Genomic DNA, 20,491 nt, shown 5'->3' on the forward strand with positions numbered 1-20,491 from the left:
AAATCACCCCCCCACCAGGGTGTGGCCACACCACAGTTCCATCTCCTCCATTCTCCTCTTAGGATTATGGGCATGCACGCACACACACACACACACACACACACACACACACACAGCCTGTTTTCACGTGTCCAAATCCAGGAGCTTAACCACAGAATTGGCCATGTTTATCCAGCACCTTAACTACCATGCCACCTGCTGTCTCTCAAGATAAGGGTTTTGCTTGTCACTCCTGTTAGGTCATCGGGAAAGTCATGATGCATCTTTGCACGGAAAAATACCTCATGACTTTCCCGATGACCCAATGTATTATCATTATTATGGAATTGGCTAGTGTAATTAGAAAAGAAAATTTAAAAAATAAAGAATTATTGAAGTTTTTAGAGTACTAGACAATACAGCTCCTTAGTTTGGCCAAAATAACCTTTTCAGCCATGTGTCATCTTAACACTGCCCTATCACCTGGAGCTAAGATTTCATAACATCTCTCTCTGTAAGTGGCATATTTCAAACATAGGTAGTATATATTTCCTTTTAAAAGAAAAAAGTGTGCAGTCAATTAAGTTATTTTTGTTATAGTAACTTAAATATGTGCCTACATTACAATTAAGTATAATCACTTTATAGTCTTCACATAATATAAGGACTTCACAAATTAAATGGAATCAAAATCACAAAACAAAATAAAAATTACCATTAATATAACAGATATTTTGCTGGTGCTAGATTGCTGAGGGCCTAATTCTATATTTAGTCTTTTTTTGTATTTTTACTTCATGTAACACTAATGCAAAGACTGCCTGTTTGATGATAAGTGTATTTTATAAAAGAAGGTAACTTCAAAGACTTGATTGCTGGTGCAGAATAATCAGACCTTATACCCAATTGAAACTTTTTCAGCAAGTAAGCCTCAAATGACAATTATGTAATCTATCCCATCATTGTTAGAGTTGGTAACAGAAAAAAATTTAATTATGTATTTAATAGATCATAATGAGCCATCACAAGTTGTATGTATAGCCAATAAAATAGGATGGGTATAATGTCTTTGCTTATAGCATGGGCCTGATGTTAGAAAATGGTGCTCAGATTCCTAGGAATTCTGTGTGCCTATCTATATTCCTGTTTTCCTGGGATGATCCACTTGTCATTCCACTGCTTTTTTTTTTTTTTAATGAACTCAAACCTCCCAGAAATGTCCCTTTACTCATTTGGCATTCATGTGATAAGAATGCAAATGTATGCCTATTTGAAAAGTTTGGAAATTGATGGTCAAAATCGAAGAGGCACCTTTACTGTACAAATTCCCAGACTTTTAATACACTAATGAACATTGTGAGACTGTGAAAGATGAATATTTAGGGACCAGCAGATGGTGTAATGGCTACATCACTGGACTCCCATGTAGTCTACCACAATTCAAGTCCTGGACCCGGTGACTTAAACTCGTGCCAGGCACATGTGTGTGCATGCCCAATATCCCAAGAGGAGAATGGAGAAGGGATTGTGGTGTGGCCATACCCCCTGGGGGGGGTGATTTCTAGCTTTCTATAGCCTGGTAGTTAAGGGAGATGGATCTCATATGACTAACTGTGGTTCAGATTCTGGTCCTGGCAACTCGAAAACATACTGGACATGTGAGTGTATGCTCCAAACTCAACGGGATAGAGAAATAGGGGAGATGGGATTGTGGTATGGCCATGTACCATTGAGAGGTGATTTCTCCCTCTTTCTCCCTCTCTGTCTTTTTGTGGTGAACTCATGGACCTTCTGGCAATTGCAACATAGATATATATGTACAGATATATAGATATAGTATGCCTGGTTTCACAAGTTTGCTACAATTTGATAATGAATATTCTAAGACGAATTAGTAATATACTTTCAATTGCTATAAAAGGTGTCTGTTTCTAAATTTCCTGTGTCCTTGAGGTCTTCACTCCCTTTTTCCTGGTTTTTTTGTTTGTTTGTTTGTTTTTTCTTCTATTTTAAGATTTCTGCCACAGAACACATAAGTGTGCTCACTGGAGACATAGAAAGAGACAGTGAGAGGAAAGATGAGAAATCTACCCGCAAGGGTGATGGCCATACCACAATCCCTTCTCCATTTATCCTCCTAGGATTTTAGGCACACATGCACTCAGTGTGATTTTCAAGCCCCCAGGTCCAGATCTCCCATGTGGGAGTCTAGCGCCTTAACCATCACCTCACCTTCTGGTCCCATTTTTTCCTCTTTTGTTTGTAATGGTCTTTGTCTCTTCTTCTCTCTGTCTCTTTAAGGTACCTACTGTCAACAACGGGAAGTAGAGGCCATTACTGAAGGTGTAGAGGAAGATGAAGGATTTTGCTGTTGTGAACCTGGCCATATTCCTCACGTGCTTTCATTTAATGCTGCGTTTAGCCAGCGCTGGCTAGCTTGGGAAGTGATAGTCACTAAGTACATTCTGGAGGGTTACAGTATCACTGATAATAGTGCTGCTTCAATGCTTCAAGTCTTTGATCTTCGGAAAGTACTTACCACATACTATGTCAAGGTAAGGGTATGTGATTATTTAGATTGTAAGATAATTGGAGGCTCTTCTTGGAATAAATTTTTTTAAAAATTGTACTATTCTTCTAAGTGGTTTTAATTGTCTAGTATCTAGCAACATTGGTGAAAACCAATCTACAAGGGTCTTGCTGTTTATTTATTAGAACACATTCCATTTGTTAATAATAGCTAGCATTTGTAGTTTATGTTTTAGCCACTGTGCTAAGGATTATACACACTTGTGCATGTACCCACGTATATGTGACTCTTCCTTAATTTTCTGAAAAAGTGTTACTTAAAAAAAAAAAAATAGACAACTTAAGAATCAGAAGTTAACTTGCCCCAAACTCTCTAACTAGCAAGCAGAATTTGGAATTTAAAACCCAGGCTTGTCTGACTCCTGAACACTCAGTTAATTATTGCTTTGCACTGCCTTCAACAAACTAAACGAAAGTATTGCAAAGTTTGGAAGGTCCCAAAGACCATGCTCTTTTTTGACACCAGCTGCAATTTTGGGGGCCCCAAGATTGCATGTGGATTCAGCGATTGCTAGAAGGACTCTTCGAATTTGTCAAAGCTATTATACCCTCTGCTTATGCGTTGTGGAAGGGTGCAGATTAGCATTATCCCAGGGAAGTGGTACATAGGGCAGTGTCTAGAGACACCCAGGTGAGGAGCTTTCCCGTTGGAGTTGTGCAGGTCCCTGTATCCCCAGCAGTGAGGCACAGTAGTAATAGCAGAGTGCTGTCCACCAAGGAAGACCATCAGAGATTGGTGTACTGAGTCCTTATTGTAGTGCAGTCATGTAGACTTGGTTGACCACCCATATGGCCAGCCTAAGTCTCCAGGACCTCTGGAGGTGACATTGGTTCCGTGTGGCAGTAGGCCCCCAGCTGAACAAAGACCATCAGGCAGGACATTCCCAAGGTTTAAAAGCTGCTTCCCAGGACCTGAGAACAAGGGCTATATTTTTCACTGGGCAAGATTAATCCTTTATTGCATAAGGCATTTGTTTTCTATATTGCCAAGATTTTACAGAAATACTGTACAGTCATGATTTGAGGGCTTTCAGGTGAAGCTAGTATCTTCAAGAAGGAAATGTGTGCTAAGCATTAATGGCCGTATCTGAACTTTCTGTTCTATGTTGTTACCTCTACACAGGAGCTTAATTGTGCTGCTTAAAGTGACCTTCAAGCCTTCTATTTAATGTTTGGTTAAACCTACCTCAAAAAGTTAGAGATCTAGATTGATTTTACACCAGTTTTTATGTGTGTTCGTATATGTATATGTGTGACATTTTATGTCTCTAGTTCTAAATTAATATATTTCTACTGCTTTATCATTAGTTATGTTTGTGTAACTTAACCTAGAATTCCCCAATGATTTTAATTTTCATAACTTTCTATGAGACATTTTTCAAAATAAATGTACCATAGTAAAGTTTTTTCACTTCCCTTAAATTATTCTAAATTCAAAAGCTATAAAGTCGAATAGACTGAAATTGTTTAGAAATTGCCTTGCTGAATATTAAGTGTGTTTTCATATAGGAATGCCTGATGTATAGTATTATAGAGTATAAGCTAGAATAAAATATTTTTGAGTCATTACCATCAGTAGAAAGAGTTAGAATTTATGTCTGTGAGGAACTGGAGTTAATACAAATTCTGATTTAACCTGAAATTTTTTTTTTTAATCTTTTCCATGTTAGGGTATCATTTATTATGTTACAACGTCTTCTAAGTTAGAGGAGTGGCTAGCTAATGAGACAATGCAGGAAGGACTACGTCTGTGTGCGGATCGAAATTATGTTGATGTGGACCCAACATTTAACCCCAACATTGATGAAGACTATGACCATCGACTTGCAGGGATATCCAGGGAGAGTTTCTGTGTGATTTACCTCAACTGGATAGAGTATTGCTCTTCACGAAGAGCAAAGGTACAACTCTTTAAATCTATGTTTCTCCAAAGACATAACCCTGTTAATTTTCACAAGGTCAGTTTTTCCAGACCTTCCTCTTTCTGGTTCTTTGTGATTTGGCCAAACCAGTTCTGCTAAAACAGGTTAAATAAAGTGGCCTCCCTCATTCTTTCATTTGTAGTGTCCTGGTTTCACTGTCCAGGTTACCACTGCTTCCACCCTGTGAGTGCACATGTATTACCCTCCCAAATCCTTGTCCTTCAGAAGTTTCCCCTCTATATATTAGACTTACTGATAATTAAATATTTTGCCCCAAAGACAAAATCTGTCTGAAAGAACTTTCTGCGATGATGAGGATTCCTTCTGCTATCCAATACCACTTGTGGCTTTTTAGCTATTGAAATGTGGTTACTGTGACTAAAGAACTGAATCTTGAATTCTGTTTCATTTTATTTAAATTGAATATATTTAAATCGGCTATCATATTGGACAATATACATTTAGACCATTGATTTTTAAATGTTAATGTGGAGGGAAAATCACCTAGGGACTTGGAGAAATCCGGATTCCTGTCTGCATCTCACCTAAGAGATTCTGATTCAGTAGTTCTACTCTGGGGATGTGAAAATCTGTTATAACCGTGAGTGATTTTTAATTCCTAGTCCCCACAATAGGATAACTTAGTTTATCCTACATGTAAACCGAGTTACAGACTTTCATAACTACTACTCCCCTCTGGTTCTCAGAGCAGGGCACGCCATGGCATGAGCATCTGTTCTTTTACTTCATCAGTCGGAACAGGAACATCTTATACCGCCTCTCAGCAGTGACCTTAAAGCCCCTATGCTAAATATGCGACATATATTGAGCAGAGTAGCATATGCTTAAAGAATAATGATTAAAATAAAATCACCTCATAAGAGGCTCAGAAAAAAGACCAGCAGACATCCCTGAAGTGGAGGGCCTTGAAGATCAATGTCTCTTCTTCCAAACATAACAAGCAGTTTTATCTTTTCATAGATGAAATATACTTCAAATGCTTTGCATGCTGTTGTCAAGTCTTTGGACTTACTTTTATTTGGTTGTTGGGAGTTAGCGGTGGGGTGGTCATATTTTGATAGCTTTTTTCTGGCTTAGACAATATTGGTTACTTTTGTCGTGCTTTAACTCTGGTCACTTGAGCTAGGATCTCATTGGCTGCTTACTCAAGAATAGGTTTCTATCCTACTTAAACTTCCGGTCTCTTCTCTTAGAGATTATTGCTGAGGTCATAGACATAGCTAGAGGAAGTTCTCCTAATTGCTGATAAGTCATGTGTTCAAGAGGTCTGCCTCCAAACTAGAGCATCCCCAGTTTCTTCATACAGCTTTCACTAATGGTCCAGTTTGTATTCTCCCCTTGTAATCCCTTCAGTTGTGTTTTTCCAGCTATACACTCTCCCTTCTGTTTTCTAGTTTCTCTTTAAAGTTGAATAGGATTATTCCCATTTCCCTAGGATTATGCATTGTGTTTTCCTACTCACTCCAGAATAGCTTCTTCCTGCAGAAATTAATTAAACTGGAAGGATTTGCTGTCTCCAGGCTCTCACGTCCTCACCTGAATTTTAAAAAGCTACTTCAGGCTTTTGTTCTTTACTTTTCAAAAGAAGTTGTCTTAGTACATTTTTTCCTGCTATAATAGATACCAAAGACTGGGTAATTTATAAAGAAGTTGTTCATGTGGCTCATTATTCTGGGTGTTGTGAAGTCCAAGAGCGTGGCACAGGCATCTGGTGAGGGTCTTCCCACGGTGGAAGGGCTAGTGAGCATTAAGACAGAGAGAAAACGAGGCTTCTTTTATCAGGAGCCCATCCCCAAGCTAACTAACCCATCTCCAAGATAACAGCTTTAATCCATTCAGGAGGTGGAAGGCCTCATGACCTAATCACCTCTTTTGTTTGTTTGTTTGTTTGTTTGTTTTATTTTTGGAGAGGTTTTCGCTATAGGGCGCATGCACTCGCCAGACAGAGAGAGACATAGAGACAGAAAGCGAGAAATCACCCCCCAGGGGGGATGGTCACGCCGCAGTCCCTTCTCCATTCTCCTCTCGGGATCTTGGGCATGCATGCACACGCACCCGGCGTGAGTTTTAAGCCACCGGGTCTGGGACGTGAACCGCGGTCGACTACATGGGAGTCCAGCGACGTAGCCAGTACGCTAACTGCTGGTTCCCAATGACCTAATCACCTCTTAAAGGTCCCCAACTTTTAATTCTGTCACAACTGCAATTGAATTCAGCATGAGCTTGAAGGGACATTTAAACCATAGCAGTAGTGTTCTAACTTGCATTATTACACAGAAATAAAAAGCCATTCTTTTATTCTCTTTATACCTACAATAGAAAGAAATAGTCGGTGTATTGGCTGTGTATGTTTTCTATTGTGCTTGAATTAGTGTTTTCATAGATTCAATCCCAGATTTAAATATGTTAAAATTACCTGTAAAACCAAATTAGAAGGATTCATGTCAGCTTGCTTTTTGTCCCCTGCATCAAGAATGACAGATATTTCTTTCACTTTTGTTGTTAGAATTAGCAAGAATTATTGATAAAACTTTCTAGTGTACTTTAAAAGAAAGTAGAGCACATTTCTTACCCCATACTAGTAAATTAGAGCAACCAGTGTTGAATTGATTTTCTATTTATTTTCACTGCGTTTTCTGGTTTGCATTGTTTCTGGTCAGAAATCTGCTGTCATTCTTATCTTTGTTCCTATGAAAAAATAATACATAGAACATAATGTATCTTTTTTCACTGGCTGCTTTTAAGACTTTTTTTTGTCACTTGTTTTAGGCAATTTAAATATGATTTTTATTGGTGTCATTTTGTCATGTTCCTTGTTCTTGTGGTGCATTGAGATCTGTGACGCTGTGGTTGTACTGTTTTAATCAAATTTGGAAAATACTGCATCATTTTTTCAGTTTTTTTTCTATCATTCCCTCTTACCCTTTTTGGGGGAACTCCAATTACATTTATTTTAGGTTATTTCATGTTCTAAAGCTCATCAATATGCCACTCCATTTTTTTCCCCAGACCTTTTTTTCCCTCTGTGTTTCATTTTGCATAGTTTCTATTGTCCTGTTTTTTAGATCATTTATCTTTTCATCTATATTGTTCAATACATTACTACTCCTGGGGGACCCCTAATACAGTGGTAAAGCTATATACATGGGGGGGTCAGACCCCACATGACCAACTGTGATTTGAATAACAGCATCTTGGCTTCAGAAACATGCCAGGTGCGTGTGCATGCACAAAATCTAGACAGGAAGGAGAAATGGAGGAAAAAAGGATTGTGACATAATCACACCCCATTGAAAGGTGCTTTCTCTCTCTAGTGAGTGCATATGCCCTCTTGCAATATGAATGAATGAATGAATGAATAAAAAATTTAAATATATGTATCATTAGTTCTGTCCAGTGTAGTTTTTTTTTTTTTTTTACAACACAAATCCATTTTTATTCATTTACTTTTCATTATTTTAAAACCTCGAGGTGTACAGCATCACACATATTCTGTGTCCAATAGCCTTAGCAGGAAGGTTGCTTCGGAATTTGGCTCGAACCATGCCACTGTTTTCATGGGCTCGTGTAACCTTTCCCCAGATTACTCTGGTTTTATTTGATTTGCCACCAGGAGTCACTGTGTTGTTTTTTGCTTTTTACACATAGGCACACCTTTTGCCTAAATAGAATTCCGTTTCATCTCGTGCATAAACACCTTCAATTTTAAGAAGAGCTGTGTGCTCCCTTTGGTTCCTGAGACCCCGCTTATAGCAGCAAAAATGGCCTTGGACCACAGCCTTCCAGACATAGTTGCTTTTTAGAAGTCCTGTTCCCAGCAGGCCTCCACAGGCTCCAAGATGGCGGAAAGAGCTCCAGTGTAGTTTTTCAAATCTCACTTAAAAAAAATTTTTTTGAATCTCTAGAAGTTAAATTTGAGTTTTTTTCTTTTTCTTTCTTTCTTTCTTTTTTTTTTGAGAGGTTTTTGCTACAGAGTGCATGGTCTTGCCAGAAAGAAAGAGAGAGACAGAGAGATAGAAAGTGAGAAATCACCCCCCAGGGGGGATGGCCACACCGCAATCACTTCTCCAAAATTCTCCTCTCAGGATCTTGGGCAGGCATGCACACGCGCCCGGCATGAGTTTTAAGCCACTGGGTCCAGGACTCAAACCTGGGAGTCGACTACATGGGAGTTTTGTGACATAGCCATTATGCTAACTGCTGGTCCCAATGGTTTTTTTTATGGTTTTTTTTTTCTGTAAATCTTCCATGTCTCACTTAACATGCTTAGTCATCTCTCTACCGTCTTGAATTTAGGGGAAATACAGTTATAATAACTGTTCAGTATCCTTACTGGCTAATTCTAATATCTGTGTCAGTTCTGGGTCAGTTTTACTTGATTGGGTGGTTAATTGATTATTCTTTTCATTATGGTTTTCCTGCTATGTTGCATGCCTGGCAGCTTTAGATTGGATGTCAGACTTTATGAATTTTACTTCAATGGGTACTAGATACTTTTGTGGTACAAAAATATTCATTTTAAGATTTATTTAATCTTTTTAAAATAATTATTTTATTTTTTATTATTATTTAATTTGCTCTAGGGCATGTGTGCTTACCAGACAGAGAGCGGATGGGGGAGAAAGTGAGAAAGCAAGCTGCCAGGTCAGGGAATGTAATTGTGGTCAGTCATGTGAGTGTCCAGCCACCATGCCACCTAGTGGCCCTACATTTATTTAATCTTATTACTATTTTAATTTGCTATAGGGCATATGTGCTCACCAAAGAGAGACAGAGCGACAGAGAGAGAGAGGGAGAGAAAATGAGAAAACAAGCCACCAGGTCCATGACAATCAGCCATGAAGGAATCCAGTGTCTTAACCACTACACCACCTGCTGGCCTAGCAATAAATAGTCTTGAATTTGTTCTGTGACACAGTTAACGAATTCCTTGGGTCCAGTTTGATCCTTTCAGGACTTTCTTAGGAGTGATCAGAGCAGCCTTTAATCTAGACTGATTTTTCCCCATTACTGAGACAATAATGCCCTTCTGAGTAGTAGAGTGAATAACCAGATTTTCCATTGTTCTTTTCTGGCCCTTTTGGTTGGTTCTTCTCTCATCCTTGGGTCTTTTTTGCATGTGTCAATGAGTACTTCCGTGAAGTCTCCAGAGGGACTGCAGATATTTGGGGCTTTCTCTTTCTCATTCTGTCACTCTGTAGCTCACTTTTCTCTGGCACTTGACCGTGTTAACTCTAGCTGGCTCAGAGGCCTCTAGGTTCAACCTGTATTTCCCTTTCTTATGCTGTGGTCTAGAAATTGTGAATAATAAACTCTGTCAGTCATAGGTTGCCTTGTGTGAGGAGGGGACCCTAAATCTGAGAGGGCTTGGCTGTGAGTTTACCATTTCCAAAGAACACATGCAGAGGTCCAGCAGAGGACGTCATGAGTTTACTTACTCAAGTATGAAGCTCTGCTTCCATGCCGCCACTAGCATAGGCTCACGTTATGTATGTTACAGAGAGAAGAGTACACAGACTCTGTCTCCAAACAGGAATCTGCTTCCTGTATACATTGTTGGAGGATGATCACGGTCCAGTTATCGATTAGCAGAGTTGTCAGAGCTTGACCATTAATCCAGTAGAGCTTCTGATCTGGAAATGTTGACATGGGAGTGGGGTGCATGCCTCCAGAACAGCTCTGGCCACAAGGTGATTCCATGAAGAGAGAGAATAGTCATGAGGTGTTCATGAGGCCCTGCCAGCTCAGCAACCAGATCTCAGGGAGACAGGATGAAGTGGGAGAGGGAGGAGAGCTCAGTGTATGGATCCTATCTCCACCCTGTTGGCTTTCTGCTTCCCAGGTACTTATGCCAAGTGCCTAAAATCTGGTGTATATTTTGCGCAATTCATTGGTTATTTCAGTTAGGAGATTAAATGTGGTCTCTATTGCTTCATCTTGGCTAGCAGCAGAAGCTTGAATTAAATGTTTTTTAAAATGTGTTTTTCTCATCTCAAAAGCAATACATTTTCACCATAGAAAGTTGACAGTGTGGGTGAAAAAAAGGAGAAAATAAAGAAGAAAAATCACCCATAATTTTATCACCTGTTATAATCACTTTTAGAAATGTGTTTATATAACTTCAAGTCTATACCCACTCTGTCTTTTATTTTTCTTCCTTATTTTTTTAAGACTAGTGCTTTTTTACTCTGTATTTACTGTTTTATAACTTGGACCCACATTCTTTCAGAGTTTGCTTGCTAAAACTAGAGTATACAGAGTCTTCAAAAAGTTGGTGGAGAGACCAGCAGATGGCGTAATGGTTACATCGTTGTACTCCCACATACTTGACTGTGGTCCAAGTCCTGGACCCCGAGGCTTAAAACTCACACCAGGCATGTGTGTGTGTGTTCCCAAAATCCCAGGAGGAGAATGGAGAAGCGATTGTGGCGTAGACATCCCTCCTTAGGGGTGGCTTTTCACTTTCTGTCTCTCTGTTTCTGTTTGTCTCTCCGGTGAGCACATATGCCCTGTAGCAGAAATCTCTCTTAAAAAAAAAAAAGTTGGTGGAAAATATATATTACAAAACAATTATACGTGGATTTGAAAAATTTTTGCACTGAAATAAACTTGTACTTTAACCGCTTTTCCATGAACTTTTTTCTCCCTCATATCTGCATTCAAGGTAATACATCTTTGAAACAGTTTAATTGGCAAGTAAGTAGGGTATTTAACACAGTCACTATTAATTAAATTATCTTATTAGTGACTGTTAAATTAACTAGTTAATATTAGGTTAGTATCTTAGACAGTCTTCCTTTTTGATTTATAAGTTAATAGTTTGTGTCTTATTTACTCTGAGACAGTGGGTTTAAGAGAATAGAGGTTTATTTGCAAAACTCATTTGTTGGAAAGTCCAAAGCATAGGCTTGCAGCATGGCCCATGGGAGCCCACTATGGCAGGCACCTACAGAGAGAGAGCGAGCAGGGGCAGACTTGCGGCATGGCCCATGGGAGCCCAGTATGGCTGGCACCTACAGAGAGAGAGCGAGCAGGGGCAGCCCTCTCTAGTTCATAGCAACCAGTTCTTGTGAGAGACCACCCACCCTCACTAGAGCAAATGTCACTGAGTCTCATAATTAGTAAGACATAATGTTTTCACAAGTGTGACCTCCAGGATGCAGTCCTATCAATCAGCCACCGTCACATCAGATTCCAAAATGTGAAACTTTGGAGATCAAACCATTATCCAAACTATGATAGTTTATAAAGCCAAAATATAGACTATTTCCAAAGTTAGAATAATTAAGCTCATTGTTAGTCTGTATCACTTATTCTTCAACTGTAGTGTGTACTAACATCACCGGGACAGAGATTGTTAGACCACACCTCCAGGATCTGAGTCGGTATGGAATGGCTCAAGATGTACATTTCTAGCAAGTTCTCAGGTGATGATGTTGATGCTGGTCCTAAGACTGCACTTGAAGAACCACTACCCTCAATAATTATTTCTGTGTAACTGATATATTTACCAGGGTTTTCTTTAGTGTTAGGCAAAGCCTTTTGTTAACTTACATATTCATATATAAAATATCTGTGACTATAATTGGACTTTCTTAGGATAAGAAAGAGGTATCAACTTCTTTTAATAGTTAAGGTGTATGCAGTTGTTAAAATATGAAATTACAAGGTTGGGGCAGCAGGTGGCATGGTGGTTAAGAGTACTGGAATCCCTCACGGCCAACCATGGTTCAAGTCCCAGACCTGGTAACTTGCTTTCTATCTCTCTCTTTCTCTCTCTCTCTCTCATTCTGTCCCTCTCCAGTCAAATTAAAAGAAATGACTAAATAAAGTCAAATAAAATAATTCTTTAAAAAAAAAAAAAGGTCTAGGGGAAGGTTGATATTCTATGAATATCAATTTGATGTTTCTTACTATGTTTATAGTCACTAATAATCACTGTAAGCTTTCACTTATATCCTGCTTGCCAGCTTATGGGTAGAAATAAATACTTTAATAGATAAATTCTGATTTGTTATATACGTATATACCTTTCTGATAACTAATATTCTTTGTTTTTTAAAAGCCACTGGATGTGGACAAGGATTCATCTCTGGTGACGCTTTGCTATGGACTCTGTGTTCTGGGGCGGAGAGCTCTGGGGACTGCATCCCACCATATGTCCAGGTAAAGAAGGCATTTTTGTTCTGAGAAGCTATGGAACCTAAATCTGAAATAACTTTCCACAGAAGCATTCAGTCTATGCCATTGGGTTGTCAGAAAAGACATGACATACTTTTTCTACGAAAAAAATGTGTCATGACTTTTCCAATCACCCAGTAATTTATTGCAAAAACCTCTTAGATTTTTTCTCTAGATCTCTTTTGCTGGCCAGAGTTAAGTTCTATTAGCCAGTTCTGTTGAACTGGCTTTGAAATTCACACATGAGAGCCAGCAGATGGTGTAGTGGTTAAGGTGCTGGACTCCCACATGACTGACTGCGGTTCAAGTCCCAGGCCTGGTGGCTTAAAACTCATGCTGGGGTTTTGTGTGCATGCTCAGAATCCCTTGAGAAGAATAGAGGAGAAGGGATTATGCCATGGCCATCCCCTCAGGGAGTGATTTCTCACTTTCTCTCTCTCTCTGTCTCTCACACGCCCTTTGGCAAACATTTTTTTCTCTCTAAAAAAAAAAAAAATCCATGGGAACCAGCAGTTAGCGTAATGGCTATGTCGCTGGACTCCCACGTAGTCGACCGCGGTTCGTGTCTCGGACCTGGTGGCTTAAAACTCACGCTGGGCGCGTGTGCGTGCGTGCCCAAGATCCCGAGAGGAGAATGGAGGAGAAGGGATTGCGGCATGACCATCCTCCCTGGGGGCTGATTTCTCACTTTCTGTCTCTATGTCTCTCTCTGTCTGTCTGGCGAGCGCATGCGCCCTATAGCGAAAATCTCTCCCCCCCCAAAAAAATCCATACATGTGAGTAGCTATTGATAATGATAATTTAATGGTTTTAAGACATTGTAAAATTTAATTGCCCCATGAAGATTGATTGGTGTCCTGTTTACATCTGTTTTTCTAACAAATTCACCTATTTTTATTTTTCCATATTTCCTTAGAGTCTTTATCCAGATCATTTATACTTTCAATGTAGTTATATACTAGATTTGGGACTCTCAGTGTTACATTTTAATCTAAGTGTTATCTTATTACTTTCTTTTTTCAAATGCACTGAATTTTATCTGTAAACTGAATTTCCTGGTGTATACATCTAATTGAGTTAGAATTAAGAAATACAATGTGTTTTAAATTTATTCTGTGATAGCTACATATTTTCTGTTAGACCCTCAATTTATTTCAGCTTATAGGCTCTTTGTTGTTTATAGCCATGGACTCACTATTCCAGTGGTTTTTGTTTGTTTTTAAGGTTTCTGCCACAGGGCATGTGCACTCACTGGAGAAAGACAGCGAGAAAGTGAGAAATAATCCCTCAGAGGGGATAGCCATGCTGAAATCCCTTCTCCATTCTCCTGGGATTTTGGGCAAGTGTACCAGCCTGATTCTCAAGCCACCAGGTCTAGAGCCCTTCCTGCATTCAGCCTTGTGGGAGTCCAGTGCCTTAACCACTAAGCCACCTGGATGTGGGCAAGGATTCATCCTTGTATGCTAGCCCTGCTCTATTTCAGTGGTTTTTAAATAAGAGTCCCAGGTCGAACAGAATCTCCTGTGATTCTGGTTCAGGGGTTCTGAGGGTAATTTCTGCCAGATGATTCTGATACACAATCAGATATAAGAACCAGTGTCATGGAAGATCTTTGTCAAAATATGTGAACTTTTATTTCCAATCTTAACAGTAATTTAGAGTCATTCCTCTATGGATTGCATGCCCTATTTAAAGGAGATTTCCGTATTTCTTCAATTCGAGATGAATGGATCTTTGCTGACATGGAATTGCTAAGAAAAGTAGTAGTCCCTGGAATCCGCATGTCCATTAAACTTCACCAGGTAGGTTGAGAGGTTTCTCACTCGTCACTGATGTTTACTGGTACTTCTTCACTGCTCTTTGTGTCTCTCAGGAACTTTTGAGAAGTGTTTTGATTTGAATCAAAGAAAACCACAATTTATGGGAAGATATGAAATCTAAGCCCAAACCTATGTTTCTAACAGCAAATTTGATTAATATTAGAGAGTGACTGATCTAGGCATGAACTTGAAGAAAAATTTCAGCAGTGACAGTCTGGAACTACAAGTCTTTGACCCCTCGAAAACTTGCTTTGACTTCCTGTGACTGTAATTCTTGCCTCTTCCCTAAGTTTGCTATGCTTATAGTCACTAATGATCACTGTAAGCAGTCACTTTCCCTGACGCATACTCGCCAACTCTGAACTGTGAGGTCCGTGACGCCTCAGCAGTGTTTTCAGCTGCTGCTGCTGAACTGCGAGTTTCATTTAGTACGTAGTATAGACTTACCAGTCGTTAGGGTAGATTTTGCCTTAATTAAATAAGCGTACAGGGTAATGAAATGAAAATGAGCCTCTACCATGCATTTCCAGAGCCCTAGATCATTTCAAAAATATGTTGTAAAAGTAAGTACTAGCACTTACTCCTCTGATGTTCCACTGGACAGTAGTTATCAAGTCTGATGATAGAGAACACATGATATGACTCATTAAAATGCATCTTATGAAGCTTTATTCTCAAAATAAAAGGTGAAATACTCTTCAAGTGATTTTATTACATTCTAAGGTGTTGGAATTAAGTTAACCTCCCAAATCCTTTAGGTACATTACTAATAAGGGTTATGTTATTGGAAGAACATTATGAAAATGGAATACTACTTTGAGAATTAATGTGAAAATACTTATCTGAGATCAAATAGAATTGTTAATTTTCAGACTAGCTTTAGAGTTTAGAGATAAAATTCAGTGCATTTGAAAAAAGAAAGTAATAAGATAACACTTAGATTAAAATGTTTATTAAAAGTTCAGAATTTTTTTGAAAGGTTTTTGCTATAGGGCACGTGCACTCACCAGACAGAGACAGAAAGTGAGAAATCATCCCCCAGGGGATGGCCACGCCACAGTCCCTTCTCATCTGTTCTCCTCTCAGGAACTTAGGCATGCATATACACGTGCCCGGCGTGAGTTTTAAGCTGCCGGGTCTGGGACTCGAACCGTGGTTGACTACATGGGATCCAGCAACGTAACTGTTACACCATCTGCTGGTCCCAAAACTTCAGAATTTTTCACAATGTACCAATTAAATATTTGTGATTCATGATATAGCATAATTATCCAACAGATCTTGACAAACTTCCTCAGTGAATCCTAAACACTATCTCTGTGGGACCAGCAGTTGGCGTAATGGCTATGTTACTGGACTCCCATGTAGTCGACTGTGGTTCGCATCCTGGACCCGGTGGTTTAAAACTCACGCTGGGCACGTGTGCGTGCGTGCCCAAGATCCTAAGAGGAGAATGGAGGAGAAGGGATTGCGGCATAGCCATCTCCCCTCGGGGATGATTTCTCGCTTTCTGTCTATCTCTCTCTCTCTGTCTGGTGAGCACACGCGCCCTATTGGAAAAAAAAAAAAAAAAAAAAAAAAAACACACTCAAAAAAACCTCTCAAAAAAAAAAAAAAAAGAACTACTAGCTAAACGCTATCTCCATTTGTCTGAGAAGAAACTGAGCAGTGTCAAAGCCGCGGCTGCCTGAGGTCTCTGCCTCGCCTCTCATTACATGTGCTCTTGCCTGTTGCTACCAAGTCCATTTCCTTACATATTCCTTTGGCTGTGACATTGTTGCCTGTGACAGTAGTTCTCTGTGTTCTGGCCCCGGACACGTGGGTTCGGGGCGTCCCATTATTATCCATGACAGGCAACAGCAAGTAAACAGGAAGGATGAAGAGGTAGAAATGGAACTCAAGCCAGGTGAGGGCCAGGGGAAGTAGAGGAGGTGGAGAATGCAGATGCAACCTAGATCAGTTTTGTAATTCTGATACACCTTCTAGGAGGATAGAGATTGACCTATAGGTAACAGATAATAGCCATCTATTGATCATCACTCAGAGCTAGACACTGGGTTGCCTATGAGCAACTCAAAGGCCAAGAATACAAAGATGTGAAAATCAGTACTGATCATCACCAAAGTTTACATATCATATATTCATGAAAATCCTTAGGAATGAACAATAACTTTCTACTAAAAGAAAGGAAATGAATACTCTTGCCCTACAGTCCAGCAGTTCCACTTCTACATATTTATCCACATTTTTGTACTTACAAAAACTTATTCACAAGTGCTCATAGCAGTCTTATTCATAGTGGCTTTAAACTGGGAATAACTTAAAAGTCCCATCAACAGATAAGCATACAAATTATGGCACATCCACACAATGGACTGTTACTCAGCAATAAACAGAAACTGTGGTTATATGATGCAACATGAATGAATCTCAAATATTATGCAGAGCAAGAGGAGCCAGACATAAAAAGAATAGTGTATTTTTTTATATAAAATTTAAGACAGACAAAACTAATCTACAGTGATGGAAAACAGGTCAGTGGTTGCTTGGAGTGTATGTAGAGGATGAATGACAAAAGGTAGGAGGGAATTTTGGAGGCTATGAGAATGTTCTCTGCCTAGATTGCAGCAGTGGTTACATAGTTGTGTGTATTTGTCCAAATGCATCTAACCGTGCACTTAAACTGGGTGCCTGTTATTATACATAAATGATATCTCAAACTTGACACTTGACTTAAAGATTCTAGGGCCAGGTGGTGTGCAGGAGTAATGCCTTTGGACCCACGTGGTCCTGGGTTCATGTGACCATGACCTCCCTCTGTATGCCAGTGTGTGTACATGTCCCCAAGATCTTTCAGGGGTGAATGGCAGTGCAATGGACCCTGTTGGAGGCACATGTCTGTCTGTCTGTCTGTCTGTCAAAATTTAAAGTAAAGGATCAGCAGTTGGCATAATGGCTATGTCACTGGACTCCCATGTTGTCGACTATGGTTCGAGTCCCAGACCCAATGGCTTAAACTCACGCCGGGCGTGTGTGCGTGTGTGCCCAAGATCCTGAGAGGAGAATGGAGGAGAAGGGATTGCAGCATGGCCATCCCCCCAGGGGGTGATATCGCACTTTCTGTCTCTCTGTCACTCTCTTTTGGGTGAGCGCATGCGCCCTATAGCAAAAACGTCTCCATAAAAAAAAAGTTATATTTTTTTAAAAAATCTGCTCTCAGAATGAGCCAAAAATATAAAATTTCTATTAACCTTTGATTGGAGACAGTCTCTGATGGTGGGTGTTTTAGCACTTCACAGGTATGTTTTTGCTTTTTCCTTTATAGTTCTCTTTTTTTCCTTCAAGTCTAATATATGTGCTTAGTTTTGAAATTGAAAGTGTTATGGTCTATATCAGTTTCATAATGCCCTACAATTTGCATAGTGCTTTTATATGTATTACCACAACCCAGAAAGTTATTTTAATTGCAGGTTTTTAGATGCTGATTCACCAAACTCAGATTAAGCAAATTGTGTTTTCTTTCTTTTCCTCTATTTAGTCATTTTATAAAAACAACTTCCCTTCTTCTTCTTCTTTCTGTTTTATTAGTCTCTTTGAGGATTACACATTTGTTAAAACTGAAATAAACCATCAAAGTCCAACTGGGTTTATATATGATATATACTGAAAATTGTGTATTCTGTGATCTCTTTGAGAAAAGGGATAATTTATTAATCTTTTTATTTCTATTGCTTATCACAGTGCTTTGTAGTTAATAAAGGTTTATTTAACAGATGAGTTGCATTATTTTAAAAAATACGTATCTCATGCATCTGTTTATAACTTCTCCAGTGTATTTCCAAAATGTTTCTGAAAACTTTTGCTAAAAGAACTGGCAACATTATTTCTTTTTATTTATTTGAGAAATAATGAAAAATGTTAAAAAATAAATATCATCCTGTAGCAACGTAGTAAGCATGTTCCCATTATTTCATACCATCATATAGTACCCCCTAGAAGAAGTCATTGCCAATAATTTGATGTATATCTTTTCTGATTTCCTCTACATTCATACATTTCCATCCCCATATATATATATATATATTTCCAAAAGTAATCGTTCGATACAAATTAACCTGTAACACATGCTATTTTTTTTTTATTTAATATAACTTTTCCAGTTGGTATACAAAGAAGCACCTCACATTTTTTTATGGCTCTGTAGGATTTCAAAGTATAGTTTCCACTACACTTTACTCAACCATGCCCCTGGTCATGGGTGTTTGTTTCGACTATCTTGTCACTACATCAGTGCTGCAGTGGGGTACATAGAATTGTACATACTCCTAACCATGTTAGGCCCAGTGAAAAGAAATATTTGAACAGATTAGATATTCTCCACTTTTGACATGCCCAATTTTTCCTAACTTTGTGTCCATTTTATTAAGAACATGGTTATTGCCTGTCTGGGCTTTTAGTTTTCATTCAAATGATTGTACCAATGCCACTACAAAGGTGACATTCCTTCTCTAGTAGAAAGAACTATTTGCCAAAGGAGAGCACGTTGACATCGAGATTTCTGCTGATATAGGAAAGTGTGAACTTGCTATTATTCTTCTCCCCCGCCCCCACCAGAGAGTGCATGTGCTTGCCAGAGAGCACAAGTGGTTACGCTGCTGTCTGTTTTCCTCCCTTTCTCCATCCTGTCAGGATTTGAGACTTGCATGCACACCACTTGGCATGCTTTTCAAGACACCAGGGCCAAATTGAAACCATGGTCAGCCATGTGGGATCTGGCACAATGTGCACTGCACTTAAACATTGGCATACCAGACAGCTCAAGTCAGTATTTCAAAGGAAAATTAGAATTGTTGTATAATGTACAGAAGACAGGAACTATTTTAAGTGATGAGTGCTATGTTAGATCAAGTTCTCCAGAAGCAGGTCAGAGTCTAGGAGATCGATTGTGGTGTATACTTGAGAAATTTCTCTAAGGAAGTGTTGGACGCAGGACAGAATAAGGGAAGAAACTAAGCAAGAGAGTGTCTCAGCTGAATTCTGGCCCTCAGCTGGATTCTAGGATATCTAGAGCATGAATAGCACTGGGAGTTCTGCTTTGTGTAGCTCACCACCTCTCAGCCCCGTACGCAAGGGAGAGAGAGCTCCCGGGCATGTCTAACCTGCCACCATCAGCTGATGGCAGGTCTTAGAAGAAGGGACATCTGCAAGCTGTGAAGAGCCAGCACTCAGAACTGCAATGACAAGAAAGGGCACCAGTATGAGAAGTCAGGACAAGGTACTAGCGAGATACTCCTCAGTCTGGCCAAAAGAAGTTTTATTCTCTCTCGTCTGCCTAGACTTCAGGTTCCACGAGAGCAGTGTTTGTGCCTGTCTTGTTTACTTCCATTTTCCTCAGTGCCTAGCACAGTGCTCGGCCATATCATAGGCATCCAGTTCTCACTGGGACTTTATACTAAACCTGTCTTTATCTATATATGTTGGTTTTCCTGCCTGGAGCCCTTTTTCTTCCTTCACAGTGTCCACCTCCACTCACTGAAATTGTGTTCAATCTTTAAGATCCATCTCAAAACAACCTGCATCGTATAGGCTTCCCTGATCACGTCAACTAGATTTCACTTTTTTTTTTTTTAGTTAACTTTTCTACTTTTAAGGTTTTTGCCATAGGGTACATGCGCTCACCTGAAAGAGAGACAGACAGACCAACAGAGGGAAAGTGAGAAATCTGCCCCCATGGGGGATAGCCACACTGCAATCCCTTCTCATTCACTCACCTCTCAGGATTCTGGGCATGCCTGCACATATGCCCAACATGATTTTTTTTTGGAGAGGTTTTTCCGCTATAGGGCACGTGCGCTCGCCAGACAGAGAGAGACAGAGACAGAAAGCGAGAAATCACCCCCCAGGGGGATGGTCACGCCGCAATCCCTTCTCCTCCATTCTCCTCTTGGGATCTTGGGCACGCACACACACACACCAGGC

The 20,491-nt window shown here is 39.6% G+C and overlaps 1 protein-coding gene across 3 annotated transcripts in view; it reads left to right on the plus strand.

Annotated features, from left to right (window-relative positions):
* PCNX1 (pecanex 1) overlaps nt 1-20,491 on the plus strand; it is a gene marked incomplete at its 5' end in the record, with an annotated part of 166,814 nt that overhangs the window by 129,309 nt on the left and 17,014 nt on the right. For all 3 annotated transcript variants that reach the window (XM_014583989.2, XM_006167960.3, XM_014583990.2), the window contains 4 exon segments: nt 2,281-2,534; nt 4,239-4,469; nt 12,577-12,677; nt 14,344-14,494. In XM_014583989.2, coding sequence (XP_014439475.1) covers nt 2,281-2,534; nt 4,239-4,469; nt 12,577-12,677; nt 14,344-14,494 — 737 coding nt within the window.

This window comes from Tupaia chinensis, unplaced genomic scaffold (assembly GCF_000334495.1).
Source record: "Tupaia chinensis unplaced genomic scaffold, TupChi_1.0 Scaffold145367_1, whole genome shotgun sequence".
NCBI lineage: Eukaryota > Metazoa > Chordata > Mammalia > Scandentia > Tupaiidae > Tupaia > Tupaia belangeri.